The sequence below is a fragment of the Sturnira hondurensis genome, unplaced genomic scaffold (assembly GCF_014824575.4).
Source record: "Sturnira hondurensis isolate 20B ecotype Veracruz unplaced genomic scaffold, ASM1482457v3 Scaffold0009776, whole genome shotgun sequence".
Classification (NCBI taxonomy): Eukaryota; Metazoa; Chordata; class Mammalia; order Chiroptera; family Phyllostomidae; genus Sturnira; species Sturnira hondurensis.
In genome coordinates, this window is record NW_028082407.1 from 743,439 (window position 1) to 763,094 (window position 19,656).

The 19,656-nt window shown below is 41.4% G+C and overlaps 1 protein-coding gene across 4 annotated transcripts in view; it reads left to right on the forward strand.

Annotated features, from left to right (window-relative positions):
• The window catches only part of CNOT6 (CCR4-NOT transcription complex subunit 6), a 57,465-nt gene extending 52,268 nt beyond the window's left edge, over window positions 1–5,197 (forward strand). For all 4 annotated transcript variants that reach the window (XM_037058035.1, XM_037058037.1, XM_037058038.1 and 1 more), the window contains exon 12: window positions 679–5,197. In XM_037058035.1, the coding sequence (XP_036913930.1) occupies window positions 679–891 (213 nt within the window). In that variant the 3' untranslated portion in view covers window positions 892–5,197. The remainder of the gene's footprint in view (window positions 1–678) is intronic.
• Window positions 5,198–19,656: the final 14,459 nt, after the last annotated feature.

Here is a 19,656-nt window from a genome sequence, read left to right on the forward strand (position 1 = left end):
GAGCAGAGAGGCGAGTTACAGGGAGGACGGGGCAAACCAAGAGGTGCTGGGCTGTGTTTGCCAGGTGCCGCTGAGGACACGCAGGGCAGGGACAGCCCAGTCTTGGCCACATAAACGAATGTGCAGTGGGGTACACACAGGCAAGGAAAGAGCATTGGAGGTGTGGGGGAGGTATTAAGTGGGTGACAAAGGTCTTTGGAAAGTGATTGAGCTTGGCACTTGAAGCCTGAGAAGGAATTAAGCAGGTGACAAATAGAGTGCTTGAGGCAGGGGTGCAGCAGGTGTGAAAGCCCCGGGCAGGAAGGAGATTGGCGCGTGTGAAGAATGTGCCCCAGTTCGTAACCCCTACCCCACCCTCACCCCCCAGAAAGGGGTAGTGAGCAAAAAGAAGCATAGACCATGTCATGAAAGATCCTTTAGGTCTCATGAAAAATTCTGAAAGGATCCAGATAGGAGGAAGAATGCATGATTGCCATGCCCAAACTGTGTGCATTCTGTGGGATTTGACATTTGGGGGACCATTTGTGTTAGGCAGCGTAGTGCTGCCTGTTCCCACACACTGCTGAGTTTCTTTGTTTACCAAACATGACTGTAAGGGTATGTTTTGTTTTAAGAGCTTTCGGTATTTTGGAATTGTCTTATGTGGAATCTTGTCTTCTATTTCCTTCTGATTTTCAGGGTATAATTGACTACATCTTCTATTCTAAGCCTCAGCTGAACACGTTAGGCATCCTGGGACCTCTGGACCACCATTGGCTAGTTGAAAATAATATCAGCGGCTGTCCGCACCCACTCATCCCCTCCGACCACTTCTCACTTTTTGCACAACTGGAGCTCTTACTGCCTTTCCTGCCCCAAGTTAACGGCATTCACCTTCCCAGCAGGAGGTAGTCAAGTACCTTCAGAAGATGACCTCAATTTCACTTGTAAACTTATAAAAAATCTGAATATAGGGGAGTGAGGTATGGCCACTAGGGATTTTTTTTCTTGTTGATGATTTGAGTTCTCAGTCTGATTATTTCATAAGGATGTGGTATGAAAGCCAGGTGCTAGCAGTGGACAGAGTCTGAGCCCAGTATGTTTTATGTACTGTCAGACAGGGGTCGGCATGTTCGCACCTGTCTTTAATTTGTTACAAGTGGTTTTCCTGTTTCTTCTATCCAAAATAATATTTTCATGCCTTGAAATAGGAAAATGTGTGAACAGCGTATTCTCTTTGCACAGAAATCTGTAGCACTGCTTTTTTGAGGCCAGTAATAACATCCAGAGACCAGTCGTTCCATACTTTACTCCCTCCTTTTTCAGACCTGTTTGTAAAATACAGAATTTGAATTTAGCCTTTATGATTGTATATGATCCACAGAAGACCTGATTTATGAAATTTTGTACTAAAAAATCAGATTTGGAAATGATTGTATTGTAAACTAAGGCTAAGGTGTTTTTTTGGTTTTGTTTCTGTTTTTTGTTTTTTTACCTGTTTCATGTATTTTAAAGGCCAGCTTGTAAAAGAAGTTGCAACAGACTTTCTCTGCTGATGATTTGCACTGTTAGGGTTTTCTTGGCCCTTTTGTACTACTTTGTTTTTAAATGGAGAACATTGCTTTTTAAACCTGTTTAAAGCTTAGGACATTTTTTTCGGACCAGAGGTAACCTTATTTGTGAATTCCTGGGTTTTTACAAAAACTATTCTACCAGGACAGATAAGCTGAGCAGTGATGATCTGTAGGCATTTATGGACTGAATGTAATGGTTGATATTTGTACATTCTGATATTTTTAAACTTTTAACTTTTTTAAGTTAAAAAATTACAGCTGCTTAGGTACAGCTTTTTAACTGCTTTCTGAGACACCTCCTGTCTATCTCCACCGTGCCTGCCTGAACTGTCCTCGCCGAACACTGCCTGTGCACGCAGAGGGAGTCTGTGCGTCCTCTTTTACAGTTTGTAGATGCTATTGAACATTCGTGAGAGTTTTATGAAAATGCTTTTGTACGAGCTGTGACTTTCTTCCCATTGAGAAGCATTGAAATCACATTTCGGAACATGTTCGCGGGGTGGTGAACCCCTGGGTCTGTGCTCCCCGGACCCGCACACTGTGTCTCGGTGTCACCGCACAGTGCCGTCCCCCGGAACACCTCTATCATGTGATTCTCCTGTCGTCCATGTGGTCCCTTGGTCTCCATGTTTCATTTTTTAAAATCATTCCTCTTTTTTCTTAAGTAATTTTCCATTTTTGAAGAAGTATAAATGAGGTGCATTTGTAAAACAGGTCCTTAAGACAGTTCTTCAGATCATTTTTTAAGTGACTAAGTCATTTTAATACGTCAACCAAGATGAAAGTTACATTGTACCCTGTGTGTTTGCCCATAGTGCCATTGGTAGATTAGAGATTGCAACCAGTTCTAATTTTGCAAAATTAACTTGTATATATTCTGGTCGCATTCATTTACTTTTGTCTCAAAAATCAAATGAATTCAGAGGGAAGTCGTTCCCCTGCTTCTGTTTCAGCTGCGGGCCAGGGAGCAGCAGCCAGATGCCGTGAGAGCGAGAGGGGAAATTGTAGAGTCAATGAACAGTTTTTACAAAGAAATGAGTCATTTTGGATAATGACTTAAAAATTTATGAAAAAATGTTCAGCACTTAAATGTGCTTATTCTGTTTTTAAGAGAAAATAAAATTTACATACTGTTTAAATAAATGAATTTTTTTTCTTTAAAAAAATTCTCCTAAAACTGTTGATCTTGAATCTTTGGGACCTGGTTTCTCCTTTAAGATTTTTTTAAAATTTTGTTGTGATGGATTTTTTTGCTTTTTGCTTTTTGTTTAAGTTGTGCTTACACCAAACATGTCCAGGTTATAATCAGTACATTGAATAGTTGGTATTATTGATGTAAAACCAATGCATAACTTTTAATGGGTTTTTTGTTTTATTTTTTATAAAGTGTGAATAAAGGTGTGTTTACTCATTTTTCCTAAACACTGTGTTGTAATGTGCATCATGACAACGTCCAGCAAGGGCGAGCTGGAGCTGCAGCTGGTCGGACTGAGAAGACAAAGGAACTGCATTTCCTCTGATCTGCGTTATGTGAAAACAGGTCAGAGAGCTTACGGAAGGGGCGGGAGCAGCGCTTACTCGTTTTGTATTTGTTCACAGAGGATGTGTTCTCTTCATAGATGCTGGAACTAGAGTGCACTTGTTAGATGCTAAAGGTTTGAGCTTTACGGAAAATGTTTTCATCTGTATTTGTTATTGTCTTCACTATATTCGAATTGGGGGGCAGGATGGTAAGACACAACGGCCTGTTATGTCTTGAAAATGTTCTTGCCTTTTTGGGGTGCACTGTGTCGTGTGGGTCCGTTTGAGCAGCTTCCCCACCTTCCCGAGATAGTGATGAGTTGAACCGAGAGTGTAGATTTACAACTGTAACCTTCAAAAGAGAAAGAAATATTTGGGGCCTGTAGGGAATAAACAATAACACCAAAATAGATTGTGATACTTTTGTTAAGCAAAGTTTTGTGTTTTAAATATTTCTATGTCCTGAATAATTTCCAATAATCCATATGCCCTAAAATGCAATGAAAAACTAGTATGTTGTCACAGTATAGATTTTTTTCAAAGATTCTGTAACAAATACACTTAATGTGGTGTTGCCATACTGTAATTTCATTGTTCTTGCTGGATAAATCCATCTTATGAGTGTTTTACAGAAAACTTGGACTTTGTTTTCTGTTTTAATGATCAGAAATTTGATGGCACTCAGTTCCTTGCTGTAAATCTCTTGAAGTACAGTTTACCCTGTTAGTGGTAATTATTTATACTTTGAGGATTTAAATTATGCTCATAAAAATTAATTTGTGGCATAATTTAAGCTAAAGATGTAGATATAAAATGTTGGCTGCAACTTGAATCATCCTAGAAGATAGGCAAGGAACATCTCCAAGAAGTGTGTGTGTTTATTTTTATCTGATTTGGTGACAGCCAGGAAAACTTATTTCGAGGTAGCACTTTGAAACCTGAGGACATTAATAATAGGGTGAATGCACTTCTAAATGTTGAAATTAAAATTTCGAAGCTCTTCTAATATGCAGGTTTTCACTAATAAATTTCAGCTTTAGTATTCCATTTTTTACTCTTTAAACTCATGGGATTTGTTTCCATAGTGATTTTTAAGGTTTGGGGTCATGTCATGTAAGGACAGAGCCGCCCGAGGCAAAGCGAGGCAGAGCCCTTGCAGCAGCCTGTTCTCTCAGTGAACCGGTCAGAGCGCCCAGAACAAAGGCTGCAGATGATTCTCAAAGGACACCTTTAGCAAGTGTTTCTCCCCCGTTTCTCCTAAACGGTATTTCAGGATGTTCACTTTCCTCTTCTCGTTGGTTACATAAGTTTTAGTAACCAGTGTGTTGAAGTAGTATCTAGTTTTTCTTCACAGTACATTATGTTGTGTAATGCACTGGACTGATTTTTGTTTACCATTCATGTAATGAAACCCAGCACATTATCTGCACTAAAGCTCAGAGAATGTCGCGTTTGCCTAGGCAGCTCTTTGATAAGGGTGACGGGAGACTGGGTCTGTACCTATGGACCGGAGGTGACAAGGGCTTTTACTGTTCTCTTCAGCGGAACCTTCTTGGTCAAATTGTAACTAGCTAGTATTATATTTATATACAGGGTCTCTTTTCTTTACCGATGTATTTTCCTACTCATAGCCGACCAATAAATTCAATATCTGTTTCAAATATTTTAAGTGTAATTTGTATAGCTGTAATACTGAGGTTTGAGAAAAAGAAATGTTAATCAGCAGACCACATGCTTAAAATGCTAAGTCCTCTGGGACAGGGTTACAAGTCCCCCTTTGAAAGGGAAGAGTGACTTGGTTCAGGCCGTAATATTGTAGAAATGGTATAAACGTAAAGGCGTCCTTAATGGCTGTGTTACTCTGTGTTAACATCTATATCTTTGCCAAAGTTCAGCTTTATATTGAGGCAACGGATGGTCCTTCTGCATTTAGGATCGTTGTCGTTACCATATACCTCATAATGAGCTCGTGAGTCTCCCATCTTTTGGAAGGAGGTTGACATTTTAAATAAATGCTTTTAAATATAGTAGCGAACATTGTGTTGGTGGGATTATACTAATACATCAAATGTTTTACTTGTTACATGTATGTTTTGTTGTATATAAACTTTTAAAATATGTGACTTCTCAACTCTTCAGGATATTATCTTCATTTGCTTTATAGAAATTACTTCTATAACAAATAAATGTAAATTTTTATGTAGAGGCTGGAAAACTTATTTCAAATCAGAAGACAATTTAGATAAAATTAATGTTTGCTGACATGTTCAAGTTTTTAAAGAAGGTGTTTTCTACCTGTACTTTAATATATATAATTTTACCTCTATAACAGAAGTCTTGTTCCACCTTATAACTTTCAAAAAATACATTTTAAATTAATGAAATATTACTTAATAAATTCCTAGTTGATGTTCTTTAGAGGAACAAATACCTAAGGAAGCATTAACTGGAATATATTAGAATTCGAATGAAGTGTTCAGATTTTAGGTAACGATGTTTTATATACTGAGAATTCTTTTTTTGGAGTAGTATTTAGGTATTCAAATCTAAAATGATTTTTAAAATAATTCACACATACTGTAAGGACCATTTTAGTATATCCAAGTTACATATTAGAAGAATCTAGAATTTCACAAGAATTTGAGGAATATTCCTGTGAGTTAACTTCCTCCACGTAATAAAATACAATATGTTCTGCGTAGATTGTTCCCCAGATGAGTCTAACGGACTAGTCGAAAGCTGGGAATTGGGGAGACTGCTGGATTGCAAGGTGCTTTTAAGACCGGCTTCTTCAGTTTCCTTAGCAACCTTTACGTTTTTTATCAAATGCGTAAGGAAATATCAGTTTCCTCATTGTCTTTGAACTGCAAACTTAACGTCATTCTGATCTTCTCAAAAGCGCATGAAATTATCCTGGGCCTGCCACAAGGACCGTGGCGTGCGGCCTTGCCTCTGGTGCCTGAGCGTGGGGAGAGCGGTCTGCGGGGCCGGAGGCTGCCGCCTCCATTGGTGGCGTCTCCCCACCAGCCCGCGGCCCTGCTGGCTGCTGTGTCTCCCCATCAGGGCAGTCCCACTGGTGCTCTTTGTATCCACAGTTGACCTGACTCTTGAAAGCCTGGCCCGTGAAATGCACTGAAAATAGATACAGTGGTATGACCAAAGCCAGGTAGAAGAAATCTGCAAAACTCAGGACTGCTTCCCTTTTAATATTCACGCTGATGCAGGTGGCCCACTCTCCAGCAGTGGTGCAAGGGAGGGGTATAGGAAACGTGTGCCCCTGTGAATGGCGTGGTTTTCTGGGGGGTAGTCACCAGAGTGGCTGGAACACAGTGGGCGGTACCTTTGAACCTTGAACCATGTGCTGGAGTTGGAACTGCATCCTGTAGGGGGCGGTAAAGAGCCACGCTGCGTTTGAAATGTAAGTAGCATTACCAGCTGTGCCTTTTAGGAAGGTCTCAGTCTCTGTAGCAGTACTCCGGAGGACAGATTAGAAGAATAAGACCGGCTAGCTGGATTCTGGCGCGTTTCCATTGAGAGAAGACAAGCTGAGGACAGCTTGCAGGGCAGTCAGTAGAAAGGAAGGGAATTGGAAATATTTAGGAGATAGAATCAGCAGGCACCTGGATTCCTGCCTCAGGCACTGGTGTGAGAAAAGATTGTGAGCCCCACCTCTGTCGAGCAGGCCGGCTCACCGATTCAGTCTCTGCCAGTAAGGCTTTCACCTCTCCTTTGCTGAACTGACAAAAACATTGGTGAAAGGATTTTGTTTCTCTAGGTGCATTTTAATTTTATCTCCCTTTTTTTCCATTCAGATTTTAGTCTGCAAAACAGATCCAGTGTGCCTCTACTAAACAGTTGAGTAAATCCAGAAAACAATAAAAGACAGTATTTGATGCTAATTTAATTTTTTGTCAACTGTTTCCTGTAGACTCATATTCTTGAAAGTGATTTAAGTGTACAAAGACTGCCCTTTGGAGGTTACTAAGTAAGACTAGGCATGATGAGGTACTTTTCAATAAAGCAACACACAGCAGATGGGGAAGACCCAGGAATTCCAGACCAGTTAAGTTCCCCTGGTGCAGTGGGTTGGACCGTGGTGTTCAGTGTCGTAGCCCTTCGCCCCCAGTGGATTTTGGGTGCTTGAAATATGGCTAGTGTGACTGGAACTGTGAAATGCTTTTCTGTTAAATGAAACATTCTTCTGATAGGACCCCATTTTGCTCTGTGTGTTGCATTGTGGAACTAGTGTACTGCATGTTTGTATTCCACATAAACGTCACCAGCTGGTGTCAGATAGTTCGATTCCACTCTAACAACGTGCTGCCTACCAAAGTAACATTATAATGTGTTAGTTGAATATCTTGTGCAAGCAGCATCAGTGAACCATGCCTGTATGAGGTAGGAACAGACCAGAACTGGGTTGAAATTCCGTTCTGGTGCAGATCTGCACGAGTACCACAACCGGAAGAGACTGGAAGTTGCTGTGTTACAGATTCCACGGGGAGTGACCAGTGCAATTTGCTGCACCAGAGCAAAAGAAAAAAAATGAATGTTTCCTCAAAACAGAATAGGTCAAATTAATTATCTGAAGTGTCCAGCGAAGCTTCTAAACAATTTATAACAGGCCATAAGCTTGTCTATTTGGCTTGTATTGGAAAAGACTAAATATTTTCAGTTAAGCTAACAGTTGAAAGTACTTGCTAGGTTTAGGTGAGCTAGTACCCCCACCCTTTTTTAAAAACCTTATGATGCTTATTGAAAATTGTCACACTCAATTTTCTGGAACAGACCCCTTGAAAAGTGTCACAGTTGTTAACATATGTTCAGTGTGTGTGTGTGTTTACATCAAGGACCAGCACCAGTTTGTGGAAACTGCTCAGAGGAACAGAAGTGCAAGACGAGCTGAACGATTTTGTCCTTTGCACTAATGCTCCCTGGTTGAAGTATGAGGAAATTTTAACCCTGGCTTACTGTTCTGTCAGTGTAAAAAACATCCAAACCTGGAGAGGATTTTTGTTTATTTGAGCCAAATTGATGGCAGTTACCAGAAAGCAGAATCTCCATGGACTGAGAAACTACTGCCAAGAATAGCCATTGTGCTGCTGGTTTTATCCCTTAGAATCAGAGGAGGAGACCTAAGGTTGGGTTCATGCAATCCACTGGTGGTAGGTTAAGGAGGCAGGAGAGAGCCAAGTAGGGAACTCTCCAGAACTGGGGAAAAGGTGAAAAAGAGAAACACATGCATGTGTGGATACAGAGTGGTCACATTTATAGCACATGGTGACAGTATGCAGGGAGCAGACAACAGTGGGGGTCTGGAAAGGAGGTTCCTGTTGACATATGAAAGGTGTGTTATCTCAGATTCGGAACGACAGTAGGCTCGCTCCAGGTGAGGGCTGACCTTTGTCAAGGAAGCTGTAGGCTGAGGCATGACTGCCACCTGCTTCTAGACGTCCTTACGTGCAGGCCGTTGCATGTGGTTACCTCTGGTGTCTGAGTTTATAAGGTCACCACACAGGCCTCTCCTGAGCTTCATAGGTTTAGTATGTGGCCCTCTTTTTGTTCACAGTTCCAATTTAAGATTATCTTGAAACAAAAGGAATGCTTGCCAAGTACCAGTAATCAAAGCTAAACTTGTCAGTGGGATGACACATTTTCTCACTGCTATATCACACTGCATGGGAACTAAAATCGAAGCTCCAAAGAATGGAAATGCTTATTTGTCACTTTCACAGACAGTCAACTTTATATTAAAACTTCATCATGAATACTGACTTTTACACATTTTCTAACAGATTTTAACTTACAGCATTTTGTAAATTGACTACAAAGTGTACAAGAAAAGTTTGAAGAACACTTGATAAGTTTAGAGTTGCTTTTCAAATTATGTAAGTGCCTCTTTGAATTTGATGTTAATCTAGTTCTTGGGTTAGGAAATCCAAGAATCAGTTCTTGGATAGGAAAGTTATTAATTCGGAGAAAAATTGATAAGTTTTTGTTATAAAGTTAAGTAGATTCATCTAAACAAAAGAAAAGTTCTGGATATGGATCCAAAAAAGACTGCAGTGATTTTGGAGGTTTTAATTCCGTTATGGGAAAACTTGAGTACATTGGGAACAATTAAGGTATACAAATCTACTTTTTCAATTATATTAAAATGAGTGTGAAAATTATAAATAAATTAAAATGTTACAGTAGAGCCCTGGCTGGTGTGGCTCAGTGGGTGGAGCGCCAGCCTGCGAACCAGAGTTGGTTCATTTCCCAGTCAGGCCTCATGCTTGGGATGTGGGCCAGGTCCCTGGTGAGAGACGGCTACACATCGAAGTCTCTGTCTCTCTCTTTCTCCTTCCCTTTTCCTCTCTCTAGGTAAAGTCTTTTTTTATAAAATGTTACACTAGAAACTATTAATGCAAAGAATAGTGGTAAAGGAGGAATAGAGAAACAAAACATGACATTGAAAAAAGTCCAACGGCAGGCATAAATCCAATAACATTAAGCGTAAGTAGATGAACAGTCCAATGAAAGACCAGAATGAGTAAAAGCAGTCCAACTGCATGCTTTGTACAGGAGATGCTGTGGATTCCAAGATACAAAGAGGCTGATAGTAAAAGGGTAGAGGAACTTTTCATGCAAACTTGCAAAGTTTGAATAACTATACTAACACAAAATAGGCTTGAAACAAAAAATGATACTAGAGTTAAATGGGACATTTTATAAGATGACCGAGGCTAAACGGTGATAAGCAACCCTCAATTACATAAGGTAGAAACTGGCATAGTGAAAGGAAGAAATGGACAATTGGACATTTCAACAGCCCATTGTCAAGTGATAGATAGGACAGCTAGGCAAAGATCAGGGGAATGGACTGGAACAACACTCTAAACCAACTCGGTGTAACAGACATGTAGCAAACACTGCCTTCACAGCAGAGTGCGCATTCCTCTCAAGTGTATATGGAACGTGTCCCGGGACACTGAGCTATGTCATGAGAGAAGCCTCAGCAGGTTTCAAAGAATTGAAATTGTGCAAAGTATATGCTCCAGTTATAAGGAACTAAAAAGAAGGGAAGTTGGGACTACACAGAAATCACACTATACACTCCTAAAAAACCGGTGGTGAGAGGGAAACGAGAAGATACTTTGAAGTAAGTGAAAACACGACATACCAAAACTTAGGAGATGCAGCGAGAGCAGCGCTTAAAGGAAATTTATAGCTATAAATACCTCCGTTAAAGAATATCTCCAAGCAATATCCTAACTTCAAGACACTGGAAAATAAAGCACAAAGTAAACTCGAGCAGAAGGAGGAAAGCTAAGGATCAGTTAGAGCATAAAATAATAGAGAAATCAACAACATCTTTGGAAAGAAAGGCAAAAGTGATGAGCCTTTCTATGGAACAACAACAAAAAAGTACTAAAATCAGGAATGAAAGTGGAACATGGCCATCCTTCCAAAATAAGGGGTATTATGGAATACTATGGGCAACTTGTATGCTCATGAATTAGATTATACTGATGAAATAACAAATTTCTAGAAAGAAACTACCAAAACTGACTCAAGCAGAAATAGAAAATCTGAATAAATTTATGAGATTGAATAAGGAATGAAAAAATATATGGAAAGAAAACTGTGGGTCCAGATGGCTTCACTGGCGAGTTCTACCAAATATGTAAATAAGTATCAATTCTTCACAAACTCTTCCAAACATTAGAAGAGGAAACACTTAGCTGTATGAGGTCAATATTTCCCTGCCGTCTTAACCAAAGATATCACAAGGAAAGAAAACTACACACTAAGAATCATTTGTGAGTATGCATGCCAAATCCTCAACACAGTACTAGCCAAACGGAATCCAGCAACATGTAAAAGAGGATTGTACACCATAACCAAGTGAGGTTTGTCCCAGGATCCAAGGCTGGCTCAGTATCGCCACTTAATGTCTGTATCATGTACTGTAGCAACAGGAAAAAGGACAAAATGACAGGATCAGCTCATTAGACACAGAAAAGGTATTTGACAAAAGTCTGCAATCCTTCACTTAAAAATAACAAAAATACCAGGCTAGGAATGAAAGAACTTCTTCAATCTGATAAAGGCCATTTACAAAGAACCCACCGTGAGCATCCTACTTCATGGTGAAAAACTGAAAGATTTGCCCTCAGATGAGAAAAGAGACAACATGACCACTCATCCCTTCTACTCAGCACTGTACCAGGAGTTCCAGCCAGGGAAATTCGGCCAGAAAGTGAAATAAAAGATAAACAGCTTGGAAAGGAAGTAAAACTATTTGCAGATTACATGACCTTGTACCTAGAAAATTCTAGGTAATCAATTCATCAGAAAACCTATTAGAGCTAATAGGTGAGTTCAGCAAGTTTAGAGGATAGATCAATATATAGAAATCAATCACTATCAATCAAACCAAAAAAACAAAATTAAGAAAACAATTATTTGTAATAACAGAGTAAGCACTTGGAAATACATTTAATAAAAGAAAACAAAACGTGCACCCTGAAAAGAATAGGACGTTGAAAGAAGATGTAAATTAATGGGGAGATATTTCATGTTCACAGACTGAAATGCTTAATACTATTAAGATGGTGATACTGCCCCAAATTAACCTACAGTTTCAATGCAATACCTTTCAGAAGCCTGGCCAGTCTTTCATTTGTGGCAGAAATTGACAAGCTGATGTTAAAATTCATGTGGAAATTCAAAGCCCCTGCCCCAAAGGGCCAAATTTTGAAAACACCAATTGGAGGACTTACACTTCTTGGTTTTAAAATGTATTTTTTAGAAAGCCACAGTGTCATATGACAGTGTGATATGGCATAAGGATGTTGTGTGGATCAATGATAGTGAATTGAGAGCCCAGAATAAGCCCTTATATTTATGGCCATTTGTGACAAAGGTTCCAAGACACTTCAATAGGGGAAAGAGTAGACTCTTAAGCAAATGGCGCTGGAGAGCTGAAAATCTGCAAGCAAGAGAATGAAGCTGGACCCCTACCTCACACCACATATAAAAATCAATTCAAGGCCCTGGCTGGCATAGCTCAGTGGATTGAGCTTGGGTCTACGAACCACACGATTGCGGTTCGATTCCCAGTCAGGGCACATGCCTGGGTTGCAGGCCAGTTCCCGGCAGGGCACACACCAGAGGCAACTATACATTGATATTTCTCTCTCCTTCCTTTCCCCTCTAAAAATAAATAAATCTTTTTAAAAATCAATTCAAAATGAATTAGAAATCTAAATATAGGAGCTAAAACATTAAAGTATTTAGAAAAATACATAGCTATAAATTTTTCATGACCTTGGTTTAAGCAGTAGTTTCTCACATAAGATGTCTTACAGCATAAGCAACCAAAGAAAAAGGCTAGCTTAATTAGGCACTATTTAAGAAGATTGAAAAATACACAAAGAAGTGGAAAAATAGTCTATGTTTATGGATTGGAAGAATCAACATAGTTACAGTGGCCATATTATCTAAAACAAAATAGAGTTCATGCAATCCCCATCAAAACCCCAATTTCATTTTTTGAAGAAATAGAACCAAAAAATCAGATTTGAATGGAACCACAAAAGACCCCAAATAACCAAAGCAATCCTGAGGGGGGAAAAAGAACAAACCTGGAGGTATCACATTACTTGACTTCAAATTATATCACAGACCTACAATAATCAAAACAGTGTGGTATTGGCAGAAAAACAGACCAATGGAACTGAATTGAGACCCCAGAAAATAAAACCACATGCATATGGGCGAATGATTTTTGCCAAAAGTACACAATGGGAAAAAGAAAGCCTCTTCAATACACGGTGCTGGGATAATTGGAAAGCCACATACAAAAGAATGAAACTAGATTACAGTTTGTCCCCACGAGCAAAAGTTAACTCCAAATGGATCAAAGGGCTAAATATAAGACTTGAAACAATAAATTACATAGGGGAAAACAGGTACTAAACTTATGGACCTCAGTCACAGAGGACATTTTATGAATTTGACCCCAAAGGCAAGGGAAGTAAAGCAAAAATAAATAAATGGGAGTAGATCAAACTAAAAAGCCTGTGCACAGCATAGAAGCTGAATGGGAGATGGTAATTGCAACAGCTCCAACAAGGGGTTAATATCCAAAATATATAAAGAACTTATACACATCTACACCAAACAAACCAATTAAATAATGGTCAGAGGACCTGAGCAGACACTTCTCCCAAGAAGACATACAAATGGCCAACAGATACATGAAAAGATGCTCACCTTCACTAGCTATTAGGGAAATGCAAATGAGATACCACCTCACACCTGTTAGAATGGCTGTTACCAACAAGATGGGTAATAAGAAGTGTTGGACAGGTGGCAAAGAGAAAAAACAACCCTCATTTCCATTGCTGGTAGGAATGTAGACTGGTACAGCCACTATGAAAAACACTGACAAGTTTCTAAAAACAAATTAAGAATAGTGTTACCATGTGACCCAACAATCCCTTTCCTGGGTATCTACTCAAAAACCTCAAAAACACGTATTCACAAAGATTATACACACCTGTGTTCATTGCAGCATTATTCGCCGTGGCCAAGGCATGCAGACAACCAGAGTGTTCTTTGAGAGAGGCCTGGATAAAAAAGGTGTACATATACACAATGGAGGACTACTCGTCCCTAAGAAGAGACAAAACACTGCCATTGGTGAGAGCATGGACGGATCTTGAGAACACTATGCTAAGCGAAGTAAAGCCAGCCAGAAAAAGCTAAGAACCCTTAGGATTTCACTCATATTTGGGATATAAAACGGAATCTCAAAGACACAAACAGGATGGTAGTTGCCAGAGGGAGGGGGGTGGCAGGAAATAAAGGGTAAACGGGGCCAAATATGTGGTGATGGATGATCTAGTTTTGGGTGGTGTGCACACAATGCAGTACACAGATCAGGTATCGTAGGAATGGTCATTCGAAACTTATGTGATCCTATTAACCAATGTCATCCCAATAAAGTTAATAGACAACTGAAAACCTGTGCCTCAAGGGTAAAATGACAACTCGGAATGGGACAAATCATTTGCAAATTGTATATCTGATAACCCTGGCCTCCAAAATACATAAAGAACTCACGGTTCAACAAGGAAAAGACAAATAACCCCATCTGAAAAAGGGGTGAAGTATGTGAATTCTCCAGAGAATTCACTAATGGGCATGGAGTTTCTTTCTGGGGTGACAAGAAAGGTTCTAAAATTAGACAGTGATGGTGGTTGTACAACACTGAAGAGTCTGAAAACCTCTATATTCAATTTGAAAACGTGGGTGTTCATGGTATATAAAGTATGAAAAAGCATACACAAATGACATCTTGTGTATCATTCTTGTGGGGGTTTGAATTATTTGGTCAATATGTTGAGATCATGCAAATGCATGAAGTTGTAATAGCTGTAGTTAAGATATCTATCTGTTCTTCTGTGCAAATATTCTTGAGTTGTTCGTAGTTTTCTTCCTCCTGCCCTGCCCCTTTACACCTGATTCTGCTCCGGACCTTCTGGTAGGTGTGGCTGTGCGGGCTTCTCTGGAGTACAAAGGGGAGGGTGGGCTTGCTGCACAGTGGGGTGCACATGAGGTGATCTGTTGCATTGCTTCTCCCTTACTCTCCCCCTAGCAGTTCCTGGGACTTTTTTCATCATTCCACAACTTTGCCAATGCTTTTTTTTTTTTTCGACTTAAGTTTTGGTGATCTGGTAGAGCTAATAGTATTTCATTATGATTTCAATTTATACTACCCTTATTAATAAAAGGCACTTTTTTTTTGCTCTTTTAGGTTTTCCTTATGATTTTATGCCTCTTGAGGATTTTACTTTTTTCCAGTTGACTCCTAATTCTTTACATTTTCAGACTACTCACGCATGTGTGCGAGTTTTCTTTTCATCTCTCCTTTTTATTTATTGTTTTAAATGATTTATCTTATCATTATTATTTATTTTTAGAGAGAGGGGAAGGGAAGGGAAGGAAAGTGAGAAACATCAATGTGTGGTTTCCTCTTATGTGTCCCCCACTGGGGACCTGGCCTGCAACCCAGGCATGTGCCCTGACTGGGAATCGAACCAGTGACCCTTTGCTTCACAGGCCCATGCTCAATCCACTGAGCTACACCAGCCAGGGCTCCTCTCCTTTTTAAACATGGCGTTTTGAAGTGTCTCTGACATATACCAGAGTGCAGAGGATGACTTGCTGGCAATTCCCCATTCCCCCCAAGAGTCCCCCCTTGATTCACCCAGCCCTCTGTGGTGCCCACTCTGGGCTATTGTGAAGCAAAGTCCAGGCGTCCTATCATTTCATCTATAAATATTTCCGTGTATATTTCAAAGTGCTAAGCATTTTTTTAAAAAGTATTTAACCCGTTTTCAAAAGAATGGGTTGGTTCCTTGTGTTCTCTAAAAATTACCATACAGATTTTATTCCCTATATTAAAAACATGGTATTAAAAGACATGATATTAAGTCGTATTTGATGAACCATGGGTAAAGGGTCTGCCTTATGTTCAAATTAGCCCATCACTCGCCAGTGGGAGCTTGATGCAAACCGGTCCCTGCGTCTCGAGCACAGAGTGGGAGGCCTCCTTCTGTCCCGGGATGAAGAAATGCCCCAGGTTCATCTTCAACATTCACTGCTACACACCAGGAACTCGCCATTGCTTTAAAGTGTTTTATTTGGTCTTTCACTTATTTTATTTATTTTTAGATATATTTTATTGATTATGCTATTTTTCAAAAGATTTTATGTATTTTTAGAGAGGGGAAGGGAGGGAGAGAAACATCAATGCGTGGTTACCTCTCATGTGGCCCCCAATGGGAACCCAGCTTGCAACCCAGGCATGTGCCCTGACTGGGAATCGAACCAGCAACCCCTTGGTTTACAGCCTGTGCTCAATCCACTGAGCTATGTCAGCCAGGGCTGATTATGCTATTACAGTTGTACCATTTCCCCCTTTATTCCCCTCCCTCCCGCGCACACCTTCCCACCTGAATTCCCCCTCCTTAGTTCATGTCCATGTGTCATAAGTTATTTATGCTTCTTATTTCCTGCATCTTTCCCCCCATCCTCCCCGCTCCCACTCCCCTGTTGCTAACCCTCCATGTGATCTCCCTTTCTGTGCAATTGTTCCTGTTCTAGTTGTTTAGTTTGGTTTTGTTTCTGCTTTAGGTTTGGTTGTTAATAACTACAAATTTGTTGTCTTTTTACTGTTCACATTTTTTAAAAAGATTTTATTTATTTATCTTTAGAGAGGAAGGGAAGGAGAGAAGGAGAGAAACATCAATGTATGATTGCCTCTCATGAGTCCCCTGCTGGGAACTGGCCTGCAACCCAGGCATGTGCCCTGACTGGGAATCGAACCGCAATTGTGTGGTTCCCAGGCCCGAGCTCAATCGACTGAGTTACACTAGCCAGGGCTACTGTTCACATTTTTTATCTTCTTCTTTTTCTTAGATAAGTCCCTTTAACATTTCATATAATAAGGGCTAGGTGATGATGAATTCCTTGAACTTGACCTTATCTGAGAAGCACTTTATCTGTCCTTCCATTCTAAATGAAAGCTTTACTGGATAAAGCAATATTGGATGTAGGCCCCTGCCTTTCATGACGTTGAATACTTCTTTCCAGCCCCTTCTTGCCTGTAAGGTTTCATTCGAGAAACCAGTTAATAGTCTAATGGGAACTCCTTTGTAGGTAACCATCTCCTTTTCTCTTGCTGCTTTTAAAATTCTCTCCTCTTTAATCTTGGCTAATGTAATAATGATGTGCCTTGGTGTGTTCCTCCTTGGGTCCAACTTCTTCGGGACTCTCTGAGCTTCCTGGACTTCCTGGAAGTCTATTTCCTTTGCCAGATTGGAGAAGTTCTTCTTCATTATTTGTTCAAATACATTTTCAATTTCTTGCTCTTCCTCTTCTCCTTCTGGCACCCCTATGATTTGGATGTTGGAATGTTTAAAGATGTCCTCCAGGTTCCTAAGCCTCTCATTTTTTTTTTTGAATTTTTGTTTATTCGTTGTGTTCTGGTTGAATGTCTCTTTCTTCTTTCTGGTCCACATCATTGATTTGAGTCCCAGTTTCCTTCACTGTTAGTTCCCTGTACATTTTCCTTTATTTCACTTTTCACAGCCTTGACTTTTCCCTCTAATTTGTGACTGTATTCAGCCAATTCTGTGAGCATCCTGATCACCAGTGCTTTGAACTGTGCATCTGATAGGTTGGCCATCTCTTTGTCGCTTAGTTGTATTTTTTCTGGAGTTTTAATCTGATCTTTCATTTGGGCCTTTTTTTTTTTGGTCCCAGCACCCCTGTTATCTATGAGGGGCGGAGCCTTAGGTGTTCAGTAGGTGTTCACCAGGGCGGGGCGACCCATTGCTGCATTGTGACGCAGTATGTGGGGGAGGGGTCCAAGAGGGACCAGTGTTGCTTGCTCCACTTTCTGCTGGTTTTCAGTCATTTCCCCTGCTACCCACCAGCAAATCGGGCCCTTTTGGTGCTGATTCCCTGGTGGGTGTTTTGTGTATGTTCTAGGACACTGTGGGTTTCTCCAACGGACTCCCCTGTGAGGCTGGAGTCTCTCCTGCTGCCACCTCAACCCCCACAGGTGTTTTCAGTCAGAGGTTTGAGGCTTTATTACCCCGCTGAGACCCTGGGTTGTGGGTCTGTTTCCCTCCCCAGTTGTTCCTCCCGGTTTATCCGCACGTGAATGTGGGGCAGCCCACTCCACCAGCCGCCACCTTGTCTCGAGTCCTCTCCCCCCTCCTGCCCATCTGGGTGAATGTTTCTTCTTTAACTCCTTGGTTGTTGGACTTCCACACAGTTCAATTTTCTGTCAATTCTGGCTGTTTTTTGTTTTGTTTTTAAATGTGTTGTCCTTATTTTGGTTGTGCAAGGAGACACCGAGTGTCTACCTACGCCTCCATCTTGGCCGGAAGTTTATTTGGTCTTTCATATCATGTATAATAATTACATAGTTACAAAGTGAAATGAACAAAATAAGGTATTTCTTTTTAATCCTAACCTGGGGACTTTTTTTTAAATAATTGATTTGAGAGAGAAACATTGATCAGTTGCTTCTCACACATGCCCCCACTGGGGATCGAACCTGCAACCCTTTGTCCCCCAGGACGAGGTTTTAACTGATTGAGTCACCTGGCCAGGGTGGCGAAATGAAATATTTAAATCTATTTCTCTCCCCCATATCTCCCCTTCCCCATGATCACGGTCGGTCTCGTCTCCTCAGGAACCTGCCCACAGTGGGATGGGTGCGGTGGCAGGTAACCTGCAGGCTTCAGTGCTCCTGGTCTTCCTCCTCTTGGAGGCAGGAAGAGTTCCTCTCTAGGGTTTTTCTGGGAAGGCTCCCCAGTGGGCAGTGGCTGGGCCATCTCAGGACGGGACCTTCATCTAGGCCCCCAGCCCACCAGCAGGCTCGGCAGCTCCTGTAGCAACAACGTGCTTCGGTGGTTTTGCCGAGTATTTTAACCCAGGGCGTCACCTGTGAAACTCGTGCCACACAACCTGCCAAGAGCCCGGATGGGTCACCTTGACAGCAACGGACGAGCCAGGTCCTGTCCTTCTTCCCCAGAGAGGCACAGCCACCCGGCAACACTGCTGGGTCTCAGTCCAGACCAGAGCTCTGCAGATGTAGGACCGGTGAGAGTCCCAGGGCAACGTGTGACGGTGAAATTTACTTGATTTTAGTTTGAGATTCAGATGGAATCTGGGTTTAAGTGGCCTCCCTGTTGCAGTTTGACTGTGAATGTGTCAAAATGGCCCAAAAATTAAATCCCTGAACAGAACAAGGCCAGACCTGTGCTTTAATGTAAAATAGACAAAAATGAATTCAGTTTGCCCTCAGGTGTTGAGAGGTGAGACAGGGACGGGCCTGCCTGGGAAACCTGAAGGGGACGCTTGCTTCTCATAGGGCTGTCATTCATCAGTGGCACGGGCGTTGCCTGGGACGTGCTCCCCGAGGCAGACCCTCGTGTCTGGGCGCCCCACCAGCACCAGGGTCAGCACCTGGCCCTCTGGCAGAGCAAAGGGGTCGCAGCCAGTGGCGTCGCCCCTGAACCAGAGGGACGCCCGCCCTCAGTGGACTTGCTGCATCCCTCAGCCCTGCCCCTTCCAGGGGAGAAAGCAGGAGTAAGGGAGGAAGACACTTGCACATATTAGTGACAAAGGGCTTTGTTTGCTGGGAGAGTTCTTGCCACTCCTCAAAAGTTGGATAATTCCCGTGCTTCATAAACCATTACAGACCATAATGGCAAAAAAAGTTCTCGATTTAGTTTCTAAATCTAACTTGATACCTGCCCAGTCTGTTTCCTCTAATTGCTGGCTCTGCCCCAGGCCAGTGTCAGTAGTTTCTTCTTCTCTCTCTCTCTCTCTCTCTCTCACACACACACACACACACACGCACGCACACCTAGACCAGGCACACGGCCCCTCTGAGGAGTGGGGGCCCTCTCCAGCCCTCCCCAGTCCGGGCCCAGGCCCCTCCTCCTGCAGCACCATGGCTCACAGCATGGGCGGAACAGGACAGGCATAAAAGCAAGAAGACATCAGC